This window comes from Triturus cristatus, chromosome 4_1 (assembly GCF_964204655.1).
Source record: "Triturus cristatus chromosome 4_1, aTriCri1.1, whole genome shotgun sequence".
In the NCBI taxonomy this organism is placed as follows: domain Eukaryota; kingdom Metazoa; phylum Chordata; class Amphibia; order Caudata; family Salamandridae; genus Triturus; species Triturus cristatus.
Genome location: NC_140585.1, coordinates 563,818,090 through 563,836,810, shown reverse-complemented (window position 1 = coordinate 563,836,810; position 18,721 = coordinate 563,818,090). Strand labels below are relative to the sequence as shown.

Below are 18,721 nucleotides of genomic sequence, written 5' to 3'. Positions count from 1 at the left end.
GACCAGACCGCCAATGATCCCTCCCAACCTTTTGGCCAAAACCTTAGCATACATTTTTGTGTCTGCATTTATGAGGGATATTGGACGATACGACTCCGGTTCTTCCTTAGGCTTACCCTTTTTGTGAAAGACAATGATATTTGTTTCTTTCCAGGTGACTGGAGGTTTCCCAGAGCAAATTATGCCATTAAATAAATTCAATAGCAGGGGAGCTATAACCGTTTGTAAACATTTATATACCTCAAGTGGAATACTATCTGGCCCTGTATCCTTCCCTGCTGATAATTCCTGCATGGCTTCTATCACTTCACTTAGTACCAGATCGTTATCCAATGCCACTCTATCCTGCTCAAGCAGGTTGTGTCCAAAGTCTTCAAATGCCAAGCTATCAAGCTCTGTCCTGTCCTCTTCCTTATAGAGTTTTTGATAAAAAGTTTTAAAAACCCTACGGATATCCTCCGGTTCCACATACTGTCGGTTACCTTCATGGATTTCCGATATTATATTTTTACCATTGGACTGCCTAATCCTTAGTGCAAGCAGTTTCCCCGCCTGCTCGCCCGTCTCGTACATCCTACCCCTGTGTGTCTGGTAATCATCTGTATTTTTCTGAGCTATCCACTTATGTAATCCCGCCTTGATAACCAATATATTCTGCTGGCTGTTCTCGGCCTCATTTCCACCTATAATATCCCTCAGATGTTACTCTTCTGCCTCTGCCAGCTGACGCATCAATTCCTCTTGCTCTTCTCGTACCTCCTTCCTCAGCCTGGCAGAGAAGCTGATCGTCTACCCTCTCAATGCCGCCTTAAAGGAATCCCACACACAGTTTCGAGATGCACTATACCTATTTATATCAAATACATTTTTAGCCCAATTCTTTAAATGTTCTACAAATTTGGGGTCTGCTATCAATCTCCTCTCAAAAGTCCATCTAGAGCAAAAGTGGGTAACCCTCTCAATTTCATATAACAAAATTAGTGGGCTATGATCCGAAATCACTTTCAGTAATTTTTTAATAACCACACTCCGCACCTCCATAGAAGAAACAAGAAAATAATCCAACTAAGTATATTTCTTAAAGGGGCATGAAAAGTAGCTAAACCCTGGATTGTGAGTTTTTTTTATACCCCCAGACATCCACCAAACTGTATGATTTCATCAAGGAGCAGAGAGCTCTAAATACCTTGGGCTTATGGCCAACATAATTGATATTATTATCAATATCTCTAAGATCTGTAGAAATATTAAAATCACCACACACTACGAGGGGAGATGGCCAGTTCAATAATTCCACCTCGAGTTTGTCAAAAACCTCAGGTTCATCCTGATTAGAACCATAAATTGTACATAGTGTAAAACCCACCTCAAGTTCCACAATTGCCCATCTGCCCAAGGTATCCGCCAGGCAGCGCCTAGCACCACCCAGACTGGATTTAGCCAGTATTGCCACCCCCCTAATAGTAGACGTCTGCGAGGAACAAGCCAACAGATCAAACCCTTGCTCTGGGGCAAGATGACGGCCGCTTAGGAGGTCGATTGCGGTACTAAGTGGCAGTAATGGCTATTTTTTAGTATGGGACCCGTCTAAAGCTAAAATAATTCACTCCATTAAATTTCACTGCCCCCCCGTATCGTTGATGCTGTGCTCCTGTAAATCTGTGCGGACACTTCGAGCTGGATCTGGAACGGCGCCGCAAATAATCCGGCGGTATATTGAAAGATACCTGCGGCGGTTGCTCCATCGGCTGGTGGAAGGAGGTTTGGTGATGGCCCGAAGGTGGCGACAAGTGCGGCGGCATCTAAGGCAGCAGCCGTGCGCAAGGGTCGTGGTGAGAGCGCGCTAGACCCTGCGGTTTCAGGAGGCTCTCCCGGGCGATCACATCGGCTGCTCTCACCTGGCCTGCCGGTGCTCAGAAGAGGAAGAGGCGGAGTTTCTGCCAAAACCCGCCCGGCTGGGTCTTCGGTGGTGGAGCTGCTGCAGCGAAGGAGGGAATTGTCCGCGGGGGTGGACGCAACGCTTGCGGATGGAAATAGCGGGTGCAGCCTTGGGAAAGCAGAGAGTCGGTCCTGTGAGAAGGAGGTGAGTCTGGTGAATACGCACGATGTCCTAGATGGAGTAAATGCAGAGGATGGTAGTTTGAGTAACGTCACTGGAGATACTGCTAGAGATGAGGCTCTAGTAGAGTCTTTGTTACCATTCCCCCCAGAGCAATCAGACATTACAGACATTACAGCAGAAATAGAGGAATCTGGTAATGGGGAGATTGGTAGCTCTGGAGATAAGCCGATTGAAAACATGAGGATTGGGCTTATTGATGAGCAAATGGCTGGAGCCCGGGCTCAGGAAGAGGAGTTGATAATAGACAAAAATAGGGGCGAAGTGGAGAAAGAGCCCAGTGATTGCTTCTTTTCTGTTTCAGAGGGAACAGAATGGTCGGACGACATTATGAGTACTTCACCGAGGGCCAGTAGTTTAGAATCGGACCCTGAGGATAGCGAGGGGGATCGCCCCATAACAGCTAAAAAATCTTCAGGACAAAAGGGGTCGCAGAATAGAGAAAGGAAAGATCTGACATGGGAATACTCATTAGCTACCCCGCTTTCAGGTCCTTTTGCAAATGAAGTGCCTGTGGTAGTGGATGGTACCCCCCCCACTTTGGATATAACACACCAAGCTATCCTGGCACACAGGGAGGAGACGCGACAAGATAGCCGGAAGGCCCAGGCGGGGATGAGGAAAATGCAGGGGGTAGTTAGAAAGCTGTCTAAGATGTTCTCAAATATGGGAGATAGAGTGACGAATCTCGAAGAGAGAATTGTGGCTACTGAAGCCGATGCGACGAGTGCTATAACCCTGGTGGAGGCCCAGTGTGCTCAAATTAAGGACCTTCAATGGAAACTTGAAGAATTTGAAAACAGACAAAGGAGAAATAATCTCAGAGTGCTGGGGGTTCAGGAGAATTTAGAAGGGTCGGACACCAGAGGTTATATAATTGGAATGTTTAAGGTGGCTTTTCCCGAACTATCGGAGTGGAATTGGGCAGCGGAAATCCAAAGAGCGCATCGCATTCCGCTTAAACTCCGAACACCGCCAAAAGAGGGTGATAGACCATGAGCTATATTAGTTTTTTTTGGGAACTATCTCCTGCGGCAAGCTATTACTGATAAAGCAAGGCCTGATGCCAAAAGATCAAGTGGAGGGGTCACATTTTTTGTTCAACCTGATTTTTGCCACGTAACAGTGGAGAGGCGCTGGAGGTTGAGACAGCTCATAAAACCATTCCAGGATAAAGGAACCCAGGTCTATCTTGTTAATCCAGCACAACTGAAAGTGATTAATCAGGGCATTACGCGATACTTCTCATCGAAGATAAAAGCAAAAGAGTACCTGGACTCCCTGGACAAATAAAGCTGCCCATGTTGTGAAAATACGATGGGGAAAGGGAAGAGAGGGATGGATTTGGCATTATAGGTGTATATAAATTGGAAGGCAAGGGTGGTGGAAGAGTTGGTACTGAAAAATTGGAGTGTCTTTCTTTTTTTTTTGTTATTTTTTTTTTATAAGGGTCCTTCATAACTTAGTCATGTTATGTTAGAAAAGGAGTCACCGCCCTTTAGTATTGCGCACATCATATGCACAGACCAAGGTGGGGTGGAGGTGTGGGTTAAGGTAGGGGGGGAGATGTGGGGTGGGTCTTCTTAGGGGGAGTTGGAGGGGAAGGGGGGTGGGTTGTGCATCATATGGAAGGGAGGGATTAAAGGGGGAGCGGGGAAAAAAAAAGAAAATTACCTGGTGCTGCGATATTTTTGTTTGGTTTTTTGTATCGTTTGGAAATTGTTGGTTCCTGCTGAGATATTGGTTAGGTATTATCCTAATAGTGATTAATGGGGAAGATTAAGATTTGTTCAATTAATACAGGGGGCCTGAATGATTGGAGTAAAAGACAAAGATTCAGGCATTTTGTTAGGTCAAGTCAGTTAGATCTGATTTGCCTACAGGAGACCCATATAATAATAATAAGCACTGCTTCCCTCCTTTTTCTACATTGCCACACATGAGAGCACCTTGAAATACATGAGTTCAAGATGTATGCTGTACAAAACCTTCCCTTGGGTTTTATTTAATAAACTATAATGTTGGTCCTATTATATAACAAGTGAGGCTGGACATGAGGTGTACCTGACAAATTACTTGTCTCTTGTGGTTCACTGTTGGCATTGTTTTCATAATGGGGGCGGCATGAATGTTTCAACGTTTATGGTTGAAAACTATCACTTCTAATAAATGCCTCTTAATGCAATGATGTTATCTAATCCACTAAGGTAAAACACTCATTCATGCTAATAACAAACACTTTTTTTTACGTGTACAGAGAGTTTATCATGTTTTTCCATGTTTAGTGCAGGATGTCTTTAAAACTTTAAAACTAAAGGTGTTACTAAAGATAAGTTGTCTAGCACACCTTCTTTGCTTCCTTACCATTACTTTAGTTAACGTGTAAATAAGGTATGTCTGTTTTGCCGCTTTCTGAATATTCCTGCTCTGTCAAGTGAACAGCAACCTAGTGCTGCTGTTCACCAAGGAGCCACAATAATAGATCAGGAGGGCTGTACTTTGAGAATCCCGCCTCTATTGTGTGGCTGTCTGGGAGAAATTAACAAAGTCCAACTACACCTAGTAATGTGACCTAGGACAGACTGCAGGCAACAAATAGGGCAGGAAAATGTCAACTTTTTAAAAGTGAAATTTTCTAAATTGTAACGTAAAATCCATCTTTACCATTAAAGAGGATTTTAAATATTTTCCCAGGCACCAAACATGAAATGTTTTCCTGTTCCCAATCAAACGTTAGCACTTACTAAATGTAATAAGGGCACTCAATGTTATCCTAAGGAAGAGGTAGGCCTCACAGTAGTGAAAAACAAATTTATGAGTTTTGCACTACCAGGAATGTAAAACTTGAATGGACATGCCCATCCCCTTAAATACAATACATCCTGTCCTATGAGCTATCAAGGGGGGGCCTCATTTGCAATTAAGGGAGAGTTTACAGTTGGTAAGGGGGTTTTATTGCCAAGTCAAATTATCAATTTAAAATGCATTCAGACTGCAATGGCAGGCCTTGGATATGGTTTGAGGATCTACTTAAGTAGGTGGCACATTTTGTGATGTAGGCCCACTTGTAGCATTTAATTTACAGACCCCAGGTATATGGTATACCACTCTACAAGGGACCTAAAAGTAATATCAAAATTGCCAACCAGGTGTAATCCAATCTTATCATGGTTAAAGGGGAAAAACAGGCACTTTAGCACTGGTTAGCAGTTGTAACGTGCACAGAGTCCTAGAGCCAACAAAAACTAATTTCAGCAAAAAGTGGAGGGTAAGTAAAAAATATTTAGGGAAGACCACCCTAAGGCTTACAGGTCTAACAACCTGCCTCCGTGTTAGTCCTGACCTCCTTGGTATGGCATTCCTCCAAACATTTTGTCTTCACTCTCCTAATTTGCTGAATTCCTTTTTATTGCCAATAGGAATCTGTGCACTTTGCACTCCTGGTGCTAAAGTGCTTGTGCTCTCTCTGTCAAACATGGTACAATTGCCTTACACATGATTGGCACATTTTATTTAATTGTAAGCACCTAGTAAATGGTACTACCTGTGACCTGTGTCCATAAATAAATGCTACTAGTGCCACCCAATAAAGTAGCTTTTTAAAACATATCTCCAGTCTGCCACTGTAGCTTATAGTGCAATTTTAAAACTGCCAACTCGACCAGGCGAAATAAACATTTTGCCTGGCCTCAACCTTCCATTTGATACATAAAATCCACCCCTAAAGTAGGCTCTAAAATACCATATGGCACAGTGCATTGTATTCAAAAGTAGAACATGTGTTTTAAGTTTTACATGTCTTGTTGGTGAAAAACTCCTGAATTTGTTTTTCACTGCTGCAAGGCCTGTGCCCTCCATTGGATAACATTGGGTTACATTATTACATTTAATAAGTGCTAAGATGTGATTGGAAAATTTTAGGGATGTCAAGTTTGAACTCAAATTAATTTTAATTTAAAATCCTCTTTAATGGTAAAGTTGAATTTTAGAAATTTGGCATTTTTTTTGTCCTAACCATTTGGTTCCTTTTGCCTGCTTCCTGTTTCCTGAGCTGATACCTATTTTCTTTGACAATGCCTGTGTAAACATGTAATCGTGGTACCCTTCCAGCTCCCAGGAATTACATCAAAAGAAATGAACTCACAAAATAGTCTTGAGAGCTGTACACACCTCTCAAAATATGCTAATACCATAAGGAACCAATGCTGGTGAGCTGTTTCATTTTTGGATTAGCTTCACTATCATAAGATGCCTTCATGCTATGCTTTTCCGTGTTAGCACTGGAATAATGCCATCTTTTTACATAACCCTCTTCTAAGAAAGTAGAATTAACATCAGTTAAAGTTACAGTGTTATCTGTTAAATAGTCCACTTATTTTTTGGATCTATTATTTGCAGTTTTGCTGCTTACTGGACCACGAGATATTGGGTGCTGTAGCCTCCAAGAGCATCCTCCCAGAATTTGTTTTGAACTAGAATCTTCTTCCAGTGCATCAGGGAGAGACTGTCTGGTTTCATAGATTTATGGGTATCAAGACACTGATTTTCATATTTCTCTCGAAGAAACTGTTTTAGCCCTCACCTCAATTTTTTTGCAACCACCGTCAAACCCTTTTACTTTTTTTCCTGAGCTCTCTCAAATGCATTCTATAAGCCATACAGTGCATTTGCAGCAAATTTACCAGAGTGTAATTCGAGTTCCCATGCTTGCTAATAGAAAGTGGAGAGCCTTGTGATATGTGGCCTAAGCTTGGGTTCAATAATGACTACAGGGGGTGTATGATATATACGCACACTTTACCTGTTCGCACTAAGGTGCTCCTTTCAAAAGGAGTGCTGGGCACAAACAGGGAAAATGTGCCCTGTTATGCAGAATGGGCTGCCACCAGGGCAGCTGTGAATTTGTGCTGCTCTGGGGGTAAAGTGAAATACAGTACAGCTGCTTTAAAGCCACTCCGTGTTTCACAGTGCAGGTGGCATGCTGCCTGCAATTTTAAGAGGTGAGAGAGAGCTCCTTGCAGGCGGGGCAGTGAGTGAGTGAACCCGCCTGCTGGGGAACCTCTGTGGGTCCATGGGACCGCCTTTCTCCTCTCAAAGGGCTGCCTTTAGGATGCACACTATGAGTATACCACATTTATATGGTGCACTTTCAATATGCCTCCTAAAGGACAGTATTATCAATGTGGGTGCAGAGGCAAAGAAGGGCACACCCACATGCAAATTAGGGAACACCCTCTCATTTAAGCGCTGGCCCTTCATGCGCGCCAGCACTATTAGTATCACAGAAGGGCATGCACCAGTTTTTGTGTGGCCCCTTGAGTCATAACAATGTGCCCTGAGGGGTGCATAAATCGGGCACACACTTCTGTTGCACCCCGGGGGCACAGTGTCTAATACAGCTCCTGGGGCACTCCATGCAAATCGTGTAAAATGATGACCTAAATTTACCCTCTCAGTCTACTTTTCTAATTAGCTCTATCTTTTTCAGGACATGGTCATTTTCTGTCCTTTCAATAATTACTAAGGACCCAATTATGAATATGGTGGTCCATGGTCCGCCATAGCCATGGTGGCAGTCCGGGCACCATCGCGCCGGCAGTCTGACCTCTGTATAATGAGTTTGGGGGTCAGACTGCCATAGGACCGCTGCCACCGCCGTCGGTCTTGCAGCAGTCTGAGGCCCACAATATGCATATTGCAAGTTTCTTCATCCCCACAGTTTTCATGGCGGAGAGCCCACCATGAAAAGTGTGGCAGTGAGGAAATTAAGCCCCAGCACCAGGGGATGCATGCAGAGGGGCATATATTGTACCCCCTGGATGCATTTACCCCCAGTTCATGCATAGCATAGACTTAACAGTCCATGCCACACAGGAACATGCCTTGGTACTCCGATTGCAGTGCCTTTCTAAGGCTCAGATATGAGCCTTTGAAAGACATCGCCATGGGACCGCCAAAGTAAATCCGGCCATATTACAAATAAGCTTGTAATCTGGCGGGCGGTGTGTCGACGAGTTTGGCGCTGCCACTCCGCCAAACTCTTAATCAGGTCCTAAGTCTCCAATTTCAGTTCAAAATATCTAAATAAAGTTAAAATCGCTAGCATTACAGGTGCCAAAGGGTTAGTGTGGTTGGCCGAGATCGATTGTGAGGCCTCATCCTACTATTTAGGCCAAGCAACCCACAAATCTAGAATTGGTTTGTCAGCAGTGCCTCACAAGCGTTATCCGATGACATATCCATTTATAAATATAGGTGGTTATAAGAGCTGACATAAATAGAACATCATAATTTGTTCATATTTTTCCCATATTCTAGAATTTAACTCCCAGTAACCCTGGGCGGTGAACTCCGCTCTGCTCACGTAGTTTCCTGCACTCCGCGTTACGCGGAGATCGCGGAGTTCTGAAAAACTCTGCTTCACGTTGCGTAGCGTAGTTTTCTTCCTCGCTCGCGTTCGTTAACGTCAAGTTGGCGACTGCGAGCGAGGAAAATCAACCTCCCGGCGAGATTTTTCATTATTCGCGATTGTCAACATCAAGTTGGGGCGAGCGCGAGTGTGGAAAATCAACATCCCGACAAGATTTCTCAACGCGGGAGAATGGTCAGGTTTCTCATTGCGAGTGGTCGCCTACACGTTAAGAAACTGCTTGTTCGCGTTGAGAAAGCTGCCATTCGTGTAAAAATATACTCGAGCGGCAGAAAAGAAAAGCAGGGACCGCTTGCACAGTGCATGGTGCCATTCGCAATGATTGCACAGTGCAGACAAGTATCCGGCACTGTGCAATCACCTTGAACGGCATTTTTCTATCGTACTTCGCATAGTGCCGCGTAGTGCAACTCTGCGAACTATGCCCAGGGTTACTCCCCAGACACTATTAATAGACATAATCCAAAAGATGCAATTAGATCAAATTAACTATCTTCAAACGTGGGAAAATAGTGAAGCTCATTAAGGTTAGTGTAATTAGAGCATATGTACCAATTCCTTATGAAGTTAGTACAAAAATAAATTAGTATTGAAAAAGAATATTAAATGTGTGAATCTGCAGTATGACAAACTGTATAAAGTTGTTATTTTTATTCTTGTCAGGATAGTTTTTTTCTAATTATATTGATTTGCAGTTTGCTTTCTAAAGTTACCTACTTAATTTTGTGTTTCTTTTCTTCAGTTTAAGTTACTAAACTCATCGCACAATACAAAAGTATACTTTGTTTTGAATGAAGATTCAGGTGTGATTACTACAACTGATGTTGCTCTGGATTATGAAAAAGACCCTAAGGTAAGACATAAATGAACTTGTAATTTATTGTGGCAAAATGCAATAATATGTTAACACCTACAATGAAGTACATTAAAACTAGCCACAAAACATCTGATGATGCATGCCAACACCTTAACAAACATGTTAATTCTTAATCAATTTCCTGATGGTTAAACAATTATTTTCGGATTTTGGCTATATGATTTGGAATGCCTATTTTATTTTGAGTGTACATGCGTTATGCCTCTCATTTGAAAAATATTTTGCATGCTATACACTTCTTATTGTTGTAATTGAAAAACGGATTTGCTACCTCTGTAGAGAAACATTAACTGATGTGATATTTAGCACATGCCACATTGTTCGAGGAACATTTCAACAGAATTGTAAGCATTTTTTTATATTTTTCAATATGACACCATAGGTTTTTCGAATGGTTATTTCTGCAACAAATACAAAAATTAAAGATAGCAAATCATGCACTGGAATGCTAACCTTCAACATTATGAATGCAAACGATGAGACTCCTGTGTTCAAGTAAGTGCTTAGTAAATACTCTTTTTTTGCTTGGGTTCTTGAATCATATATTTCACCATTGAACACTGGAATATCATTCAAATTACTGCCCAGTACTACAATCTATGGCACTAATTGGCTTTGGCATCTAGGCAAGGCGGGATAAACAGACATTCATTGGAAGACAATACCGACAGACCTGACAGAGGAGGGCACTATCTGCACTTAAAAACAGGGCTAGTAGGCTCTATGTGGATCCAAAAATCACTATTAGTGAATCAAGGGTATTACTGTTCGTGTGTGGATTAGGACAGATATAGCACAGTGGTCACCCAATCAAAAGGATGGAAAATGAATCCAAAAATAATGCAACCTCTCAACGACATCCTGTGTCATGCTTCATCCTCGGTGTTGTACGTATTTATTAATTGGTGACAACTAGTCGGGATCATACTGAGCTCATGTAGAGGTTTTACTAGTTAGAAATGAGTGTGCCAGGTAGAGAGGGTTGCCATGCATATTGATGTCATTAACGATGTAATTTCAGATTCAATTATATCACAGAATGTGTCAACACTTATGTAATTTATAAGGTCATGTGAGATCATGAGCAGGGCATGGCAAGTGTGCTGGTTATATTACCTGGTGAATTTCAATGGTTTTGATTAGTTTAAAACATTACATTTTAACTTTTAACATAACAATAGTGGCACTTTAATCTTTCTTTTACCAGTGAAGTTTTTTATAAGTAAAGTGAAATGGTATTAGTATTCACACATGGCAAAAGGCTGTGCACAGTGTGAGATTGGCCGCAGGGCTTGAGTCAAATACCTGTTAAAGGCTAACCCCTAGCAGCACATGGCTCCCTGCAGATGGCCCCATGGAGTGGGGATGGCCATAGGGCCGGGCCTGCTGCCTGACCCTGCGTCAAACTCGCATGTGGGTGCTGACCCGGCACCATGAGCAGCCTTTGGCAGGGCAGAGGCTGTGCGTAGTAGGAATTGGTGAGCACCTGGCTTCTCCACAAAGACCTCAATACAGGGAAGAGGTGTGGTGCCGCGGCGACTGACTCCAGAATCTGGGGATCACGGTTCGATCCCCGGCGCCGGTGGCAGATTAGCCCAGCACCATGTAACTCTGGGCAATAGCTTGCTTAATCTCCCCGACGGCCCCCAGCGCCTAGAGACCCTTACGGGTGATTGTTCACGCTTTACAAATGTGGATCATTATAATACTGAATGAAGGATGTGACTGGTAGTGTTTGGTGGTGTTTTTGCATCCCCCGGGACTACATGGGGGCCGTGCTGAGTCCCGCCCGACAATGATGATGTTTTATTTATTTGTTTTTATGTAGGCCTCAGGGGCCTCTGAGACCCTCCCACAAGGGTATGCCTACCCTGCCCCCTTACAACCTTTCTCAGCAACATTTTTAGGACTCACGGACTGAGTCCCCGAGTCATTTTATACTGGCCAGCCAATCACATCTGTCGTTCCCTCGGGACCAGCCAATCGGATCGTGTTTTTATGCCTACATGGACCCACGTGAGTACCTCAGGAGTATCCTGTTGCTGGGTATCTGACAATTTTGAACTTTAATATCTAATAAACTACTCAACAAATTACACCAAATCACTAAAAGCACCCTTCCTGGATAAAGATCTAGCTTTCTGGCAAATTTGGTGTAATTCCGTTTAGCAGTTTTGGCTGTAGCTGTGTCTAAATTTCCTATGGGAACTGCAAGGGGAAAACATGTTTTAGAAACTCCCCTTTTTCTTTGTCCATGCATGAGGGATCCCCCTGAAACTTTCAAGTTTCATGAATAGTGTCAAACAGTGTAGGCCTGGGCGAAAATTTCGTTCCGTTCGCGTAAATTGCGATAATTTGACATTTTCGCGTTCCGCGGAGAGCGCGAAAATGTCAAAATTTCCGGTTTCCGCAGCTTGGCGATAATTTGTTTCTTGCTCGCGCTGTAAATTAATACATTCTCGCGTGCGCGCGATCGCCTTACCTGAATCCCTGCGTTCGCCGACAAGTTTTCTTGATCCGGTCGCGTTCTCCATGAGATGTTGTATTGTTTTTAGCCATTTGCGCTGTCTCGCGACAGTTCGCGCCCGCAGTGACGTCATGTGTCGCGCGATCACGTCTTTCTTCTCGCGATCATGCACCGCGAGACAACGCAAAACAAGATGGACGCGCCCGCAAGCAACCACATGGGTAAGTTGACGACCCGCAACCATGCAGAAAATCTCGCGAACATGCCGGAAAAAAACTTCTGCATCTTCGCGATATTTCCGCTTGTTTGCGATAATTTTAAACATTTTCACGATAATTTGCGAAAGTTAATTTCGCAAATTCCGCCCACCCCTAAAACAGTGTCAAAGTTTTTAGCAAACTAACAAATGAATTTCCTATGGAAAGCTACCCCAAACTATAACCACACAAATATATATTTCCTCCTCTCTCCCCCAAGTTCCAGGACAGAGCACAGCACCCCTAGGAAGCTTTCAGTAGTTTATTGATATTTTTACAGAGGTACAAACATGTACGCATTTCAAAGATAATCACCTTGTTCAAGATTTCGGCGCTAGGGCGTCAACACAATACACGAGCACCCCCGGTGGTTTCGTGACAGCCGGAGAACGCCAACACTGTTAAAGAAACCGTGTTTTCCCCGTGAACAAGGTCTCGGCTGAGACTGAAACGCGTTGGGGTGTGTTGGTAGCTTTCAAAATAAACACCCTTGAACTACGAATGGATGGATTGTTGTTTATTGTTTTTTTTTAAATGTACGGAGCAGCGAGTGTGGTGAGAAATCCCTTGCAAGGGAAGTGTGCCGATAATTAAAACGGCTTGGTCCTGCCGTACTCAGAACACACCACCAAAGAAGCGCCCACAAAGTCAGTAAAATGGACTATGCAGACAGGAATATATATATGTATATATATATATATATTATATATATATATATATATATATATATATAATATATATATATATACATATATAATATATATATATATATACATATATATAAAGATGTGCAATTTGAATAGCAAATCAGTACTTGCCTATAAAATTATGTTCATGATTCAGTGATAGCCTATATTTTGGCCATGGTATTTTGTCAGGTTGTATTCTTGTTCTTGATATTGTGACATCCAATCAATACTACCCTATGAGAAAAAACACAATAGCAAGCCAGTTTTTCTAGGAACCTGGGTACTGTTACATGAAAACAGTTGCTCCTTCTGAATCTTTCACAAGAGATGCTCTTGAATCCTAGGAATCAATTAATATATCAACCAAGATAATGAGTATCCTAAAAGAAGAATCATTACATGCAGCAAACATAAGTGACCTTAATAGCATTTTCAACCAAGACTAAGACTATTTTATAAAGTCATTATTTTAAGACCAGACAAACAAATGTAAGGTGATATGAAACATTGGAGACCAGCCCAGTTCTTGTTTGCTATGAAGGGATGAAGTAGTTCTCGCATTTAAGAACTTTCATCCTACATAAGAGATCACTTACATGTCCTATAAAGCACCCTGCACTTAAACCACATTAATCCATTTAAATACACAATTATTAGGCCGTAGATGACTCAACTACTGCTTGATATATTATCTGATTTTCAAACACTGCCTAACGCCACTGTCTCCTAACAACAATGCAAGGTTAACTACTATTACTTGATAAAGCTCGAGCCCATCCAGGCTCTCCAATTGACAACCTGCAACTGTAAATTTATGAACTGCATCTCACGCTCTCATCCATTTTTTTACTTTTTAATTTCCAATGATGATTTCGCCATGTGTGTTTTTCATTTACTTCTCATGCTTTCCAGGAGCCTAGCAGTGAAAGACTTTAAGACTAGCATCACCACTGACAGTGCAAGGTCACAATAGACTAACATTTATAAAAAGTATATATACTCTGTCATTATGGTCTTTTTCCTTTCCTTCTTTAGTTATAGGTACCATTGACCCATAACCATCCAGCGTACTAATTGATGCACTGAGAAGAAGAGTAAGTGCAAAGCTTCCCCTCGCACGTCACGCAACAGTGACTTGCAACTTTGGTCCTGAAGAAAGCCTTCTGACCCTACCCGGCACCTAAAGGGCTGAAACATGCCGACTCACGTTTTTGAAACAGGTGCTATAGAACATTAGCCCTTCTATTCACCCACCACATTCCTTTTTTAACCTTGCCCATCCCTGAATAAATTCGTATCAGAGAAATGGAGGCAATTTTAAGCTCACCTCACTCTCACCCTCACCATTTCTGATCTCTGCTGTGAATAACCAGTAGATCTCCCTACTGGTGGAGGAAAGCATGACTAAGACCCAGTGATGATTCTGTTCACATAACAGATTGAAGCGGCAATCAAGATATACCGCTCCTACGACTACCACGACAATGAGGGATTTTTAGACGGCCGGAACCCCAGACCCTGGTAGCAACAGGGCAAGTGATCCATTCCTCTGCGATTATTTGTAGAAAAAATATGCACAAATAAAAATAAACTAGAATGTTTTAACTGTTCACTATCAAAGCATACATTAATTTGACCTTTCGACCCCAACTGACCTGTTTCCTGGGGTCAAAAGCCCATCTGAACATGTGCTTTGCCACTATTGAGTTCTGATAAGATCGGGGAGCCCTAAGGATTATTACTTACAATGCTCTTCTACTTCATTTGATACAGAACAGCGGAAACATTTCTATGTTCTGTTTGTTTTAATACAGCCAATGAGGTGTGTGAAGTTTAATCTTTAACTGGAAAAATGGTTTCCAAATTAATTCTGGTGCCAAATTGCATATAGGTGTGCCATATGCTTATTGGCAAGTGTAATAACTCTGCCCTTTTAAGAATCTGCTGTGTTTTCTGATATGTAAAATCACTAGAGCTGATAAGAAGCTGACTCCTCCCTTCCCAAACCCCCCCCAATAGCAAAATCTGGACTGTTTCTGCCTCTGAAGCCTGCTGAATGACCCAAATGACATTTGAGCAGGGTTTGAGCAGCCTCTGCGGTGGTTAATCTAATTCAGCGAAGCCCTTATTCTTATCATTGTCCTTGAACCCCTAGAAAGCTGTGAACAGTGGTTTCCCATCTCAGAGTGCATTCAGAGCATACTTTAGCTCCAGACCCCACATCACACCACTTGCATTAAGAGGGCACCAGAATTCCACATGTTAATTTAATATGTAATTTGGGAAGTCCAGTTGTCAGAAAAATAAAACACAGTCATCAGACTCTTTGGGACCCTGGATGTTCTTACTCCTGTATGTCCCTAAATACACATTTTGACCTCGCGCATGCTATGCTCTGTAATACAAACCAGTGCTAGGGCACGAGGTATACCATCATTAGCAAGAAGAATACCCCCAAGAAATGAAAGAACACCTGCCATGGCAAGCTGTAATAACTTTGTTGTGAATTGTAACAATGGTTTCTGGTGTTTGTGAGAATCTTAAGTTAATTTTTCATCACAAAAATGTAAATCACTTAATGCACGTTAGTTTCCTCTGAGTAAACATTCATTATTTTATCTTGCTTGAAAATTTCTCCCCTAAATGCATAACAATTAATAGACCTTCGAGTCATTACACACACATAAAAGCTTTGTATCCTTTGTATCCAAAGCCATAAGTGAACACACAAATGATTCAAAGATGTCAGTATCTGGAAGTGTCAAAACCGGTTTGACAATAGAGCCACAGAACATGCAAGAATTCATAGGCCTCGATAATGGTGACTAGGTCCTGTTGCCTCTGTTGTCTTGACCCACTGGGGCCTAGAAAACTGAGCATCAAGTACAACGCTTTAGGATTTGACTCTCAGGGTAGCGAATCAAACAGTCCAGGTCTTTCTCAAGGGTAGTACCATGAGGTAAAAGATTAAGGGCCCGATTACGATGTTGGGTGGAAAGCCTCTGACCAGCGACTTTCCACCTGACATCATAGGTTTCAGTCCGACCACCACATTGGGATGACTACGATCAGAGTGAAACTAGCGAGGGAATTCCGATGTGGTTCCTATGGGTTCAGGGAGCCCGTCAGAACGTTGGAAGCCACAATAATCCCCAAATTACGGTAGAACCAGGTTTGGCTCCTCTGTCTGGATAATGATGCCACTTTCTAACAGCATTTTCATGTCAGTCTTTCTGACAAGAAAAGGCTGTCGGAAAGTGTCTTTGGGGGCCCTGGCAGTGCCCTGTTCCCCCCTGACCCTCGACTATGGGGCCTAGGGACACCTATGGTGCCCCTCTAAACATCCATGCCACATGGTGCAGGGATATTTACAAACATACATTTGTCAATGGAAGATTGAGCTGCAGGCCTTTTCTGCCCCCTGCACAGGCTTCTGTTGACAAAATGGATATTTGTGACCATCCTATGGGTGGTCGCATTATAATCCTGCAGTTGGAACCGCTGACCTAAGGTCGGGTGGTTCCAAAACGCAATGGAGTCAGGGCCAATGAAATGCACAACATATCACCCAATAAGAGTATTGTTCAGCCAGTACCTATTAAGAAACACATACTTAATTCTACACGCAATTAGCACAGCATACTGCACAATTCAATAGGGTAGCCTTCTACAGAGCTAGTCTGGTTGCGTCTCAGATTGTAATAAGTGAATCAGCTTTTGCCCTTACCTTGACACAGAGGAACAGGCTATAAGCATTCTGTGCCACCATGATCCAGTGCTATGGGAAAATATTCACAGATCAGCAGGTGTAAATGGCAGTTTTACACTTTAGTTGTACTAAATGGAACGGTTTACCTCATGATACATGATACAGGATACATGATACAGCCAGCACCTGTCACAAAGTGGCTCTTGGTACTAGGTCAAATGCAGACTGTAGGTCCACATATACCACATGTAGTCATCCACCACCAGTACTACAGTTATCAAATATAATAATTGAAAGCTGAACACCTGGTCCATGGTACTCATACTTACCCAGAAACCAGGTTGCAGTGGTGAGAGTGCTTTGGTGGTGGTTAACCATTCATGCAGCCTATCCAATACAATCTTGCAGAATATGTTTTGAGTACTATCAATACGGCTAATCAGCCTGTAGTTACAGGGGAGTACCCTAGAACCCTTTCTAAAAATTAGAATGATCTTTGCCCCAGGCTTAGTCAGAGGTAAAGATGCACCACTTAAAATGGGATTAACAAGAATATGCACACCAAAATGCCAATATCAGCATGGAAAAGATCTCTTGGAATCTTATCCAGCCCTGAGGCATTGCTAAACGTGGTCAGTTCTATGGCTTTACAGATTTCAATACTAGAAATATGAACTGTATTCAGGTTTAACATACCCGACTCAACTAAACCTCTCTGCTGTGTATCTATCCCCAGTGATCCTACACCAGGGACAGAGTTCAGTGATAGTGGCCCTTCGAGATCCATCTGGTCATAATCAGGCTCAGCTGGATTGGAGTAAAGGGCTTAGAAATGCTCAAACCAATCAGCTCCTGAAATGCTATCTTCTATAAAGCATTGTCTATCTGAACTACCAGTAGAGAGTATGTTCCAAAAGGAATGATGATTCTTGGCCCCTACAGCACTCAAGATACCTGCCCCACCTATCATTCTCCCACTCTCTTTTGGCTGTAATGATTGTAACTTTCTATATTCCTCTAGCTTCTTGGACCTAGGATTGGTCCTGACTTCGAATGGCCTTTGGAGAGTGCCTTCCTGGCAGCTCTAAATGATTTGTTATATCAAGTAGGCTGATGTTTTTTCTCTCTATTGAGAGCTTAAAACGTGATTCCTTAGTTGTCAAAAACATTTTATTATGATCATCACTAACTCTATCCAAAGTAACTCTTTCTTCCGAGAATGAAGCCAGCTGCAGTATAGCTCCAATGCCATCAGCTACAACTTTATAAACCTCGCCCAGAGAGTCTTGTGGATGCACCATCGCAATCCATTTTATTCTACACCTGTTACTAGTTAATCTTAGCCTTCTATTAAATGGTTCAGCAGAAGAGCTAGATATTCTATTTCCCAGTGGCCTAAGAGGGAGCGCAAGAGCATTAGGGTGTCTGGCTTCATGTAAAATCATAGCAAAATCAACCAAATTGGGCCACTGCCTGATATCTAACAAGACATAATCAATAAGGCTAAAATTGTGCATACGATTGAAAGTATACTTCCTCTCTTTATCAGAAGCTGTTCTTCCATTGCAAGCTTGTAGGCCAGGGTTAAGGGTAAGTGAGTTCATTAGAACAGCCACTGGAGTCCAATTCTTAATATGGAATTTATCATAGATGATCGCCGTCGCTCACAGAAGCCTCAACATTTGTGTCTAATGGTTCGAACTTGCAATTGAAGTTTGCTGAGACAATGTAAAATATTCCTTCAGGAAGGGCTGCTAGATGCGAGTTCAACAAGTCTAACACAGGTGACTCAGGATTAGTGTCCACAGTATACATTATAGATGTAATACATTTAATTAGTTGTAAATCGCAGACTAACACATTCCAAGGAACTCAACTTGATCACTTTGGACACACATTAGGCAAACTTTTTTTAACCCCTATTGTTAACCCTCCAGATGGCCGTTCCTTCCCTGCTATAACAGCAGCCTGACTATAATCAACAAATCCAGTACAGAATTGAGGTGACAGAGACCAAGGGGCATATTATCAAGCCAGGCGATAAAATTATCGCCGCTTTAGCGGCACAAAACTGCCGCTAATACGGCGATAATGGGCTTGATAATATGCTCTATGGAATTCCAATTGAAGCCCATGTTAGATGTGAAGGACATCTAACATGGGCTTCAATTGG

General features: G+C 42.4%; 1 protein-coding gene across 1 annotated transcript in view; it reads left to right on the top strand.

Annotated features, from left to right (window-relative positions):
- LOC146855233 (cadherin-related family member 3-like) overlaps positions 1-18,721 on the top strand; it is a 628,588-nt gene that overhangs the window by 204,675 nt on the left and 405,192 nt on the right. Inside the window, exons 10-11 of the mRNA XM_085651100.1 lie at positions 9,292-9,402; positions 9,809-9,921. Of these exons, the coding sequence (XP_085507226.1) occupies positions 9,292-9,402; positions 9,809-9,921 (224 nt within the window). The remainder of the gene's footprint in view (positions 1-9,291; positions 9,403-9,808; positions 9,922-18,721) is intronic.